The 13,099-nt window shown below is 35.9% G+C and overlaps 1 protein-coding gene and 1 non-coding gene across 4 annotated transcripts in view; one reads left to right on the top strand and one right to left on the bottom strand.

The window, feature by feature from the left end:
- LOC124214813 (uncharacterized) overlaps nucleotides 1-12,771 on the top strand; it is a 33,550-nt gene extending 20,779 nt beyond the window's left edge. For all 3 annotated transcript variants that reach the window (XM_046618772.2, XM_046619596.1, XM_046617893.1), the window contains 3 exons: nucleotides 10,876-10,958; nucleotides 11,088-11,217; nucleotides 11,301-12,771. In XM_046618772.2, coding sequence (XP_046474728.1) covers nucleotides 10,876-10,958; nucleotides 11,088-11,217; nucleotides 11,301-11,402 — 315 coding nt within the window. In that variant the 3' untranslated portion in view covers nucleotides 11,403-12,771. The remainder of the gene's footprint in view (nucleotides 1-10,875; nucleotides 10,959-11,087; nucleotides 11,218-11,300) is intronic.
- On the bottom strand, nucleotides 10,507-10,624 carry TRNAL-CAA (transfer RNA leucine (anticodon CAA)). The gene is made up of 2 exons: nucleotides 10,587-10,624; nucleotides 10,507-10,551 (listed from the first exon to the last, which is right to left on the bottom strand). It is a non-coding gene; the product is annotated as a tRNA-Leu (tRNA).
- Nucleotides 12,772-13,099: the final 328 nt, after the last annotated feature.

Genomic DNA, 13,099 nt, shown 5'->3' with positions numbered 1-13,099 from the left:
CTGGAATTGTACTACAGAAAAGCTCACGAGATTACTGATAAAATGTCTGCAATGACAAAACATTTGATTGTTGTACTCACGTGAAAAAATTACACGCCCAGCGCGCGTTGTCTGATTACTTCCATTGATAGATCGTTGTACTTTGTAGTGTATGAAAAAACTGTGTCGCTTTATATTCCTTCCTTGCACGATTAAAATCTCAATATTTGTTCCCTAGTCTATAGATATTTACTTACAGAATCAAACTAAAAATGGCGAAATTCATCGAAACGAATAGCTTTTAGTTGCAAACTATTCGAATATTTATCCGTACATGAACCCGAAAATCCCTTACTCGTCCTGGTATATTTCAGTTTGAGAAACGCTAAACGGTATAATCGATAAAGTCAGCGAATCGGGTCTGCACATAAGATATTGGCATCGAGCATCGCGGGTCGTACTTTCGTCTTTCCGCCTGCCGGATCCTTCGCCATTTTGGTTTGACTTCGATGTCTCCGCCCGTTAAAACTGTTCGATTTTGCACTAGACGTGAGGCATTCCGCACCAAATCGACCAGGGTTTTCCCCTCGATCTCTTGGATTCGCGCCGTGATTTTTCATATTGTTTGTTCCGACTCCAAAAGGCGAGAGTCATTTCACTTCGGGTGGCTGCTCAAACACTTGACATACAACACAGAATTTTGAAAATTTTTTTTCAAGTATTCTGCCCAGCTCCACGTTTTTAATTTTTTGCAATACGATAGTTTCAACATGATCGAAAATAAAAATGAAAAACGAAAACATGCTCCATCTTTCAACCCTCGTTGAATAGGAAGGTGGGAGGGATCGAATTTGATGGAAGTGTGTTTCTTTGGATGACTCATTTTTTGCCTCCAATTCTCGCCGAAAATCTTGGGGGGCATGTTTGATATGCTTATTCAGCTAGGCTCTTTGATGAAACCAAATTTTGTAAATTTCAGTCGCTATTTATTGATCGTAACGAACCTTGGTACAATATTGCAGCGTATCATTGAGACTGTAGAAGATGATAAACCTCGTGAATAAGGTGAGTCATTGGAGAATAAGATTAAACGAATCTACCGTGTACGTCTCGTTGCGTTACCAAAACTCTTTCACTAAAACGCAATTAATCGAAACTGCTCTTAATGTGAGTCACTCGTTTGCCGCTTCTTCGCATGACGTTTTGACATTCTCCGTTGCAGTATCGAATTGTACCAAAATGATTAGATACGTGGTCACAGTTCCAGCTATCTGCAATTTAAACAATGGATCAAAAGTGGTTGGGAAATTCTGTCTCTCTTTCACGGAAGTTTTTCACCGTCGAACGCGACGTATAATATAACATAACGACACGTTAGGTTGCTTTGAATGATTAATAATCATTACTTACTGATTGAACGAGAGTTGGATCCAATGGAAATAATCCGAGTCCAGTGAACTCGATTTTGTCGTGATGCAGCTGCAACGAGAATAATTGAATCTGGAAGTGAAAGCATAATATTGTCACCATCAGGCTATTATGCTCGTTGATTATTCATCGCAAATCATAACAACTATCACATTGTTCTCTACTATGCGTATAGCTACTGAATTACATAATTTGCATAATTCACTAGTCACTGTCAACCCCGAAAGAAAGAAAACCGAATGAAAAACATCTTCGAAACAATGATTGTGACAGGAAAGTAATAGTACGTTATGTAACAATGGAATAAACTCGTCGATTATTCCCAGGGTTCAGTTCACTGCCTGACGATAAGCAAAGCAACTGAATTAACCGGTCAAACCAACTATCGGCCGAATAACCAGGTTTAATAACAATAACAGTTTTCGTCGTTTAAACCCCGTACAGAAAGTTAAGTTGCAGACAAAGATTGATACGCGCATAAAAATCGTATTCCGTACCGCATCATTCAACACTGAGTCGAGCTCGCTGAACTTGAACTCATGAATCAGGTTTCCTGTCGAAGAAGCCTGAAAACGAAAAGTCGCAAAGTATTGTGACTCCATTCGACTTAAATGACGATGCGATTCGTTTAAAACTTTTTTTTCACACCAACACATATTTCACCTGATTCTTTGCCAAGGTGCAAACCGCTACTAAAAGGATAATCGGAAACAAGTTCGTCAATGCGTTAGAAATTGGGTGTAGAGCTAATTCAACGTGCTGGAGAGCCGGATTGGTGATTGTTCCATATATAAAGTAGAAGGAAACTAGCAAGCGTATGCAGTGATAAAGAAGCGCAACAACCTGTACAAAAATATGACTATTATTCGCGGACAAACGAATTTTGTGATGTATAAATTATAAAAGTAACGTAGGTGTTAAAGATTTACTATCGTGACACTGAATATCCGATTAAGTTCCATTGCCGATCTGCACAAATTCCTATGCGCCAAAGCAATCGAACGGACTTTCGCCGAAATTCTACAGCTGCTGAATACTGTCTGAAAATTATGCGGAAAATTTGTTTTAATGCTCTGTCGAATAAAATCAACAAAAAAAACAATTCACAACTTCGATGCAAAATGTTTAAATTTCGAGGTAACATTCGTTATCTAAATATGACTCTTTTGTTTAATGACCTGATGTCTTCTACCTCAAATCCAGATTCCTGTGTTCTCTGGGTCACTTTTATAAAATGTTCGTTGAGAAGCCTAAATCTTTCCTTCAGTAGATGAATCACGTCTATGAATAAATATGTGCAAGCCCTTGTCCAAATCATAGATAATTTAGGAATCAACCGGGACCTTAGAAATCTGCAAAAAAATGTAACAAACTTGATTTTCTCATTTGTACCAGCAGCCAGCCACATTCACATTCAAGTATTCTCGTTGCATTCGTATATTTGAAGTAATCACCTGAAGGATAACTCTTTGTTAGAATAATCCTGAAGCATTGAAATTATTAAAATGAGTGATACATATATTCCCAGGCGAACGTAGCTCCGCTTGAATTCTTTCGCGTAGTCCAGTCGAATTCCAATTTGGTCCAATATTTTATCGTTATTCCTGATGTCGTCGAGGACAGTTGCTAACTGAAAAAATCGTCCACCAAGCATCACGATGGAATACAACGAATTATATCATCTACGTCACAAGCGCCACTGGAAATACCTTCTCTTTGCCAAGTACAAGAGACGAAAATATTGCAACCACCGAGACAAGGCTGATTACGATCACCATATCTTGACTTGTAGTCACAACTTTGTTGACTTTCAAGCTGGAGACAAAATTTCGTAATCAATACTAAGAACCAACGTATCATTTGGTCTATGTAATGATCTGAATTAGGTATTTTGAGTAGTAACAAATAATGAAATGTACTTTTGCGTTGCATTGCCGTCTTGTATTTGGCTGATCTTTCCTACCATGATCAGGGAGAAAATAACTACTCCATAGATGATGGCAACGTAACTCGTCGAGTACTTTCTTGCTCCAATCCGCCCTTTCAATGTCAACAAAAATGTCCCGGTAACGTAGCCATAGTACGTAACGGGTTTTAGTACGGAATAAAAGTCCAAATCGGGTTTCTTCGAACCTTGAAATTAGACAAACAATCAAGTAACAGCATCAGTTCGGGTGATTCTTGCTCATCAGACACTAATTTGAACTGATAATTGATGAAAATGACACCAAAAATGTGCAACGATGCTCGCATCAATCAGTTTGGCGTGATTGAACACCCTTCGCTTTCTTTGTCCACGAAACGAAATCATGGCGAGTATGTTTCTTTATTGATACTTTCAAGGTCATACTCACCTTTGACACTCCAAACATTATCTTGCACACGTTTCATGCTCGTTTCGATAATTCTCTGCCAGTGTATATTCTGCAACGTATCTCAAACTTCTCCACCTTTTACTTCTGTAATCCTTGGCAGGATATGCTGTGAGCCAGCTGAAAAGCTACAATATTAAAGTTTAAACGGTCATTCGGTAAGGGTCAAAGACAAGAATAATTCGAATTTTTTTTGTCGCGTGAGTGAAACTTCAATGCTTCTATTATTCCATTTCCCCGTTTCACTTTTACGTATCAATAACGCTGATATGTCATCAGGTTAAACATCAGCGTCAGAATAATTCAGATCACGTCGTTATTTTATATTACATGCATCACTTTCAAAATATCTAATATTTATTTTTTCAGTTACTCTTAGCTACGACTTTTTTGCAACTTACCGTCTATCAAACACCCGTCGTAAATATTTTCGAACTGACTTTGTAGGTTTACTGTGCTTTTCTAAAGGGAGCATCAACGAATTACAGACTAAGCGAAAAGATCAAACCGATGAAATATTCAACTTCCTGAAATTTTAGCACACAAAATTTGGAGAGATTTCTGATAAAGCGGCTACAGTTTATTAGAAATCCGTGTGATTGTGTCCGTGTACTCAAATGAAAAAACTGGACGCCCGACGCGCGGTATTTGATGACTTTCGTCGATAAGTCAATTTACAGAGTGTATGAAAACAATTTATCGCTTTAAACACTCTTGTCGCTCGGTTGAAATCTCAATTTTCACTCTTTCACTCTTTACATATATTCCCTAGCAGAATCGAATTGGAAAAGATCAAATTTGTCGAGATGAATAGTTTTGATTTGTTGTTAATTATTCATATGCTATAGAAATTGCATTGTTTCGAGTCGTGCCAACTATCATAATGCGTCATTGAAATAATTAAAACACATTTATCAACAAATTATTTTGATCGATTCTTAAGTTCGGTTTCAACAATAATTCTATTAACTTGTAAAATTCATTAATTGTAGTCACACTAACAATATTAAATATCAAAATTCCAAGTTCATTATTATTTATGGTTGTATTTTACGGTGTATGTTCTGCTATCTACCTCAGGTTAGCCAGGAAAATTATAAAGTACGCATCAATCGAATGAAATTAATTTTCGAGTATTGATGTTTTTTTTTTTTCATTATCGATCAGCAGAAATAAGTAGATCATTGAGAATATTAATCGGCCGAATTGCAGTTTTATAAAATCTGGGGAATAGTTTTTACCACCGATGCAGGGAAATCGTTTATCTCTTGGGTGATTTTTTTCAAATGATCGTTCAGAATCCTGAATCTTTTCCTTAAGGGATCGTCTCAGTGTGACACTCCGAAAAATCACTGATTTTCGCGAATTTTTTTTTTAATGTTCACATAAACTAATCGGTCCGGTTTTTTTTTTCATAAATAAATACGTTTATGAAGAATACAAAATGATTTTTTTAAAGTTTATTTATTGAGTGCATCATTGTTGTATAAATTGTTGTAATTTCACGTGAAAAAAAAAGGTGCTGCACGGTTTCCACGATGACGGCCGCAATTTTGATCTGAAAAAAAAATTTCAAAAAGATTATTGATCTGTAGGAAAGTCGCTATCGCGCTATGGAGGGTTTTTTTTTTTCAAATTTGACAAAATGGCGGCGGTTTGAACAAAAAGTGTCGAATGTGGCCCTTTTTTTCGACAGTTTTTCGTAAAAAAATAGGAAGTTTTCAAAAAAAAAAAAAGCTTCCATAGCGCGATAAAGAATGACGTTTAAAATGTTCTCCCGAAATTGGAACTAGATATCTTTAAAACTCTTCCTTTGAGAGTGGAAACCGTTTTGAAAAACACCATTCTGAGAAAAACGCGTTTAAAGATTGAAGTTGGAAAAGTTTATATAAATCGTTTACTTACGATCAATCGGCGATGCCAGGTCTTGATTTTTTTCTTGGGGGTTTCTCTCGTACATCTATCCGTGGTAGATGTCAAAAGGAACTGAAATGCTTGGACAGTTTATTCTGCAAGGTTATAGAACCTAAGCACCTTAGTACTCGCGCAGGTAGAAAACCCGTTCCCTTTCTACAAGAAACGCTGTAGCGACCGTAATAATTTGAATTTCGATTTAAAAATTTGAGAGAATGTTTAGAACAGTGTATACTATACGATAATGCAAAAAAAAAAAAACAATTTTTTGAAAATTTCACACTGAGACGATCCCTTAAAATAAGAATCACTTCGACGAATAGAAACGTGTACGCGTTTTGTATAATGTTCGGGCTTATCCATGCGAACCAGTTTAATGGTGAGCTTCAAAATTAAAATATCAGTTCTCACAGTACAAGGCATAACTCCACTAGACTTACGGATATTGTATATTATGTGTATAAAATAATACGTACCCCAAGTTAAAATCAAACTGATAGTAAAAGTCATAGAGATAAAAAGTGAAAATCGTGAATAAAAATATTCCAAGGCGAATGTTACTTTGGTTAGACTCGGCTCTGTAATCTAGCCGACTTCCAATATTCCGCAGTATAGTTTCCTGCTGTCTTACAGTATCTATTACATCTGAAAACTTAAGAATAGGCTCAATTTGTAATATGCACAATTTCTAACGTTTATTGCATGATCTAAGTACTCCTGAAGTTACCTTTTCTCTGGTAATCATGACAGATGCAAATATGGCAGACGCAAGGAGTATCTCGAATGTCAATTCGAAGTGTATACTTATCAGTATAATTGTGTAATCCCTGAATCTGTAAGCGAGACATCGAAGTGACTTATTGGGGATTACAAATCACGTCGCATCTTCGTTAATGAGAAGATGCCCGATTTCGTACTTTTCATTCCTTTTGTGAGTCTCCTTCGTCCGTAACAACAAACCATCGATTACCAAAGAGAATACAACCGCACCGTAGATCATCGCCGAGTAACTTGTGTATTTTCTACCTCCCAAGGGTCCTTTTAACGTCAGTGGAAATGTTCCAGTTGCCAGACCGATATAAGCAGCGGGATTCAGTAGAGAGTAAAAATCTGAGTCTGATGTTCTCGCATCTTGAAATTGAAGGAGCAATGATATCGTCATAAATCAACGTTAAAGGAAGAAGTGCTACCGAAATATCTCGCAACCAATGACGTCAGACTCACCATGATCACCCCATGCGTTTTTGACCACTACCATGATTGGTTTGATGGTGTTTCGCCACTTTGCACTCGGTTTGAAACCAGGTAACTCGGATGGGAAGTGAGATCCCTTCATACCGATGCGTAACTATTGGATATTGATGTTGCTTTTACACATTGCGTTATTTCGCACACCTGCTTTCCATAAGTCCGATAAGCATCAGCCATTCTTATATGTCTACCGGACATTCATCAGTCTGATAGTTTACATGAGAATTTTATTAATGATCACAATGACACCATAAGTACTGGTCAACAATGTTTGTTTTCATTGGAACCAACACGTGGTGATGGTCAATGCGTGGAATTGAATGTTTCTTTTTTTCTGCTATAGTAAGAAAGGTCAATTTGAAAGATTGAACGATATCGATTATGCTCAAGTGTTTTTACTAAATTGCGTATTGAGCTCGTCTGTTAACTTTTATCGGAATTGGCACTAAACAAGTCATGCAATGGATGTAATCTCACATTTTATTAACACATTTAAAAAATTAACCGTAGGTACCAACTTCATGTGAGTGATTTGGTCGTTCCGTTCGACATTTCTGTGCCATACGGCACTGCCACATCGAATTGTACGAGAATTATGAGATATGTTGTCAGGGTTCCAACGATCTAAAAATCAATAACCGCGATCAAATGTATAAGTCGAGAAATTATCCATTCCGCTGTCATTCATAGCTACTTATACTCACTGACTGAATGGAAGTTGGATTCAATGGGAATAAACCGAGAGCGGAAAACTGAATCTTCTGATGATGCAGCTGCAATGAAAACGATTGAATCTGGAAATATATGAATATTCATTTTTTTTTTTCAAATAATTCTTTTCCTATTATTCGACAAAACATTGATGAGAGTAATTTTGGTTTGAATACATGTTTCATTCAAAACCTGTTACCAACCGCGTTATGCAACTTCGTATCCATCTCGTCAAACTTCAAGTTATGAATCAGCTTCCCCGTGAGACTAGCCTGTGAGACAAAAATTCATACTAAATTCCGGCTATTGTCGATAAATGCAACCAAATCTCACCCGATTTTCTGCGATGCTGCAAATCAGAACAGCGAGAAAAACGTCCATGCAGTTAGCAATTCCCGCGATGACGGATGAGACGACTTCGATATATTCGTAGTTCGAATCTCTTGTTTTTCGAATAATATAGTACAAGGAAATTGTCTGATTTATCAAAACATGAACGACTGTTACAACCTGCAAGAAAAATCGTTGATAGGATTCTTTTGCGATCGATCGACTGTACATTTAAATGCAAAAAGTAACGAAGAAGACTAACTATGTTTAATCCAAATATCTGGTTAATTTTCAGAGCCGCGTCGCTCAAAATCCCATGCAACGTAGCCATTGAACGAACTTTCACCGATGTTATGCAACTACCGCAAGACATTGTCTGAAAATAACGCAGAGACGTAACTCAAGTTCTTTTATTTCGCTATAAACAAAACCGATCGATATGAATAATCACCTCGGATCGTGAATCTTTGATCTCCTCGATCATTTTCATCAAATTTTCGTTGAGAGACCTGAATCTTTCGCTTAGAAGATAAATTATCTCTGAAAACAGATATGCGTTAGCGTGTTTCCAAATACCGGGGATCGTCCGTGTCAGGCAGTAAAATTTGTAGCTGAAAAAGTAAATGTTGTTTCACAAAACTCAACCGCAGTGAAAATATTCTTTTGCATTCGATCTACGTGTCAAGTACCGTACTTACTGCCAGTTTAAAACAGCTGAATTATAGAAAAATTCATAACAATGAAGCGCAAAAACGATTGATGCAAATATTCCCAATCTGATGTAACTCCGCTTCGTTTCTGCTGCGTAGTCCAGTCGAATTCCGAGCTTCCGGAATATCGTGCCTTGGTGTTTGACAGTGTCAAGTACATTTGCGAACTGAAAACGTTGCGCATTTAGTAACTATAATCATTGTTCACGGCTTGTGTACACAGAATAGTAAACGAGTTTCTATTGCAAGTTGCACGCGTCATCGGAAATACCTTTTCTGTATTGAGCATGATAGATGTCAATATTGCGAACATCATCGATGTCTCCAATATCAACATGATGTTCAAACCCATTTGTATAGCCGTGTAGTTTGACAGTCTGGAAGCAGAACGTAAAAAGAAATCAGATTTGAACGTGTATGGGGTGATTTTAGTTTAGTGCAGGATACTATTGAGTAAATTCATGGTTTAGTTTGTACGGGAAAGTGATTAACTCCATGCATTTTTGTGATGTCAGTAGTCCACAGCAGTTGATTTCCCGTTATCGTAACAAAAACTGCCATTCCGTATATCAGCACCACGTAACTCCTTGAATAGTGTCTTTTATCAAAGGTTCCTTTTATGGTTAGTGGAAAAATTCCAGTAACTTGACCAAAATACGTCACGGGAGTCAGTGCGGAATAGAAATCTTCCCGCGGTTCGGCGGTTTTTAAATCTTGAAATTAAAAGAACGTCATTCGGTTATAAACAGGAAATTTACGCTCACGCTTTTCGTCACAATAAATACGTTTAATCAACGGCACGTTTAGTATCAATAGCATATTTTACACCCAATTGCAGTGATCCGACTTACCTTGGATTTCCCATGCATTTTTGGCGGACCCCATGATGGGTTTGATGGTTTACCAGCAGACAGTAAGAAGGCCTGTTTTCGCGCAAGAGTAAAACTTGTCTCTGTTAATCGATTGTCGGCTTTCAATGTTATGTTCACTACTAATACATGTTTGATTATTTTACCCACCTGCTAGGGCTGTGATGACAATTAATCAAAGAAAACGTCCGCTGAATGTTCATTAGTCTAATAACGTACTTAGGAATTCCATCGATGATCGCAATAATCTTAACTTCAACGTTCCATGCTCTATACTCTTCAGGAATATGGAAAAAAATAAGGTCGATCCATTTGATGCATTTATACATGCTGCACAGACGTGTAATGTTTGTGGTTGCATTGATTTTTTGTCACTGCGCTGCTAAAGTTAACACAAAAAACAAATGGAATAGTTTCATCGTGATGCTGATTGACGCATATTGGACTATTCTTTGCCTGAAGGTCAAAAGTACGTCGACAGATAAACACGTGCTGATTCAATTCGTACGAAAGTAGGGCACTTCCATGCCGTCCAGGTCAATGGATATCTGTGTGAAAATTTGAGTATACGTAAAAAGTTGTAGAACATTGGAATTAATTTAACTAAAAACGTGTAGAAGTATGTTCCGCAAGTTGAACTCCAACCCATGAACAAAGTTATTGCCAGAAAGTACAACAATTATTAACGTCGTTATTCCTAGACGCAAAATGGTTACGCGTACCTCGTTTTTCATAATTCCAACAATATTCAATTTTTTCAACGATACCTGTTTTACTCAATTTTTGTAGTTACCGTAACAAACGAAATCTTTCTCAGTGTAGAAGGTTATTATTCAGAGTCCATTTTTCTTTCTTCTGTCAAGTTATTTTGAATTGCATTAAAGAATTTATTGATGTATAATTATCAGTTTAAGAAAACAAAAAAAAAAAAAAAAAAGTAGCTGTCAGAAGTGGGATTCGAACCCACGCCCTCAGAGAGGACCAGAAGCCTCGAACACTCAGCATTGCTGAGAAGGTTGAACCTTGAGTCTGGCGCCTTAGACCGCTCGGCCATCCTGACATGTGAAACTAAGGATTGAAAGATTGTATTTGTACGATCGACTCTGAAGCTGATTCAGCTTTTAAGATTAATTTGATATTATCGTGAATGTGTGGGAAAATCTACGAATCTTTTAATTTCTAAATATTAAAAATGAATCTATAAAAAAACTTCGATATTTATTCCAGATAAAATAAATTTCGGGAAATCTAAAAAAATGATCACTGGTTATTCGATATTTTAATGGTAATAAAATTTTTGTTTAATTTCAGGTGCTAACGTTCATCCAAACCAAATATCTCCCTCTTCGATTATCTGGTGAATATTTGAAATATAGAAGCGGCAAGGAATCAGGGTGAGAAAGCAATATTTTGTTGATATAATGTACTCGTTCAATTTACTTCCCAACGGCCGGTTCGAGTATTTAACGCCAGAACTGAAAATACTGGAATTATTTTTCATTCCTCTACTCATAAATTTTTAGGATTTCCAAAGAAGTATTAATAACAAACAACATACAGTTCGGTATGATTGATCAAATGCGCAAGCCAACACCTGGATTTGAAGATGTCATAGCAACTCATTTCCATTTAAAGAGAGATCAAATACTTTCCGTAAGTTTAGCGGCTCTCGAATAATTTATGCATCGGTTATTTGTATTGTTTACAGTCGATAATCAGTAATTACGAATTTTTAGGAACTCGAACAATATGAGTTCCTGCGAAACTCTGAAATATTCGACTCTCTGAAGAAGGAGTTTTACCGTCTTACCTGCAGCCAAGGAAACGTAGTTCCGTGATTTATAACATCAAACAATCTGCGGAACTACCATGCAGCTTTTCTTATCGATAAATAATCGCGTGCACAAGCTTGCTTGATAACGAAAAATCGGTACATTAAGAGAAAAACAAAAAATAATGTTAATCTAGACCTATCGAATGAAAAATTAAGCACATTGACATAAACTGGACATGAAACGCAGCTGGAAGAAAAAGAAAATGACCTTTGAATGAATTTGAGTTTTTCACAAATCTTAATTAGTTTAACTGAAACAGCCAACGAATGATAATTTACTCCGTCGATCGACTTTCCCTGATATCCGAAACTTCGTGCCTAAGTTTATAATGCAAACTTAATATCTGTGATAAAAATAATAGTCGATAGTTTTGTACTTTCTTGAATATTGGTACTATTTTAGGTACTAAAATATTGTGATTACCGATGATTATAAGACTTTTTCAATTTTAACACGAAACTAGTACAATAGAAATTGCCCTCAAATAAGTCAATAATTACATACATATATTGACGTATGTGCCGTAGAATATAATGAATTTACAATATTTCTAGAAACGGGATAATTTTACCCTACTTCATCATTTGTAGAGCACATCAAATTTTGCAGTACTGAATTTTAATTCCATTTATTTGAAGATTCCTAAATTAATAATTTATTTTATAGGTATATACATAATATACACATAGTGTAAGGTATTGTTATACATATATTTTGTACGCGCACGAATAATTGACTGAATCTAATTGTAAAGTTTAGAATTCCGGATTTACATGAGCACAATTATTATATATATAACCGTAATATAAATTTGACAAATCGCGATGTAAGAATAATTACATCGAGTATGTAAAAGTTTTGAAATACCAAGTAACTTATATGCATGTATTTTTCTTGATAATTAATGAATAATAAATGTTTCGGAAATATGTATTTCACAACCGTTTCGGCTTTATATTTCTGCATTTTAATAGAGCAGATTTCGAGAACACGGTTCGCTAATCACCGGATAATAAACTCAACGGTAATATGGTAATCACGAATCAAATTGTACATGTATATTCCACCATTTATTGATAGATAAACATTTATGAAAATTTATAAAACTTGAAAAAATTATTACTATAGTAATTATTATACATGTATCCACATATTATATTACTTGGATTCATGGAGATAGTTTGTTATGAGACTTACTTCGATTATACAATTAAAATTTAGAAAATATTTGTCTTTTTAACTTGTATTACTTATAGCTGCAAAGGAGTAGTTGCCAGGCTCTTTGATGAACCTTCATTAAGAATAAACGAAAAGTAGCGGAACTCGCTATTCCTGCGGTAGTGCGGAAACGGGTGAGGTCCTAAAATATTGATCCTAAGAAAAAAAACTAAAGATCGAAACTGATTAATTATACGAGATGAACTATCAATATCAAAATCAGCCGGCATATTATGAGTTTTTCATTTTCAACGCTACCTTCCGCACTAATGGTAGTACAATCAGAAAATATGGAGGGTCCCGTTTCCCAAGTATATTTCTTACACTTTTTGTACTACATACTTGCTTACTGCATGCGACTCAAATCGTAAAACTTTAATAAATGAAAATAAGGTAACTTGGAAATAGTTTTATGATACGTGATATAGAGTTATAACAAGATGCTTATATTATACGTTAAAATAATAAAATATTTATGGAAT

Source organism: Neodiprion pinetum, chromosome 1 (genome assembly GCF_021155775.2).
Source record: "Neodiprion pinetum isolate iyNeoPine1 chromosome 1, iyNeoPine1.2, whole genome shotgun sequence".
Classification (NCBI taxonomy): Eukaryota; Metazoa; Arthropoda; class Insecta; order Hymenoptera; family Diprionidae; genus Neodiprion; species Neodiprion pinetum.
The sequence above is the reverse complement of the archived record's forward strand: the minus strand, read 5'-3'. Positions and strand labels throughout refer to the sequence as shown.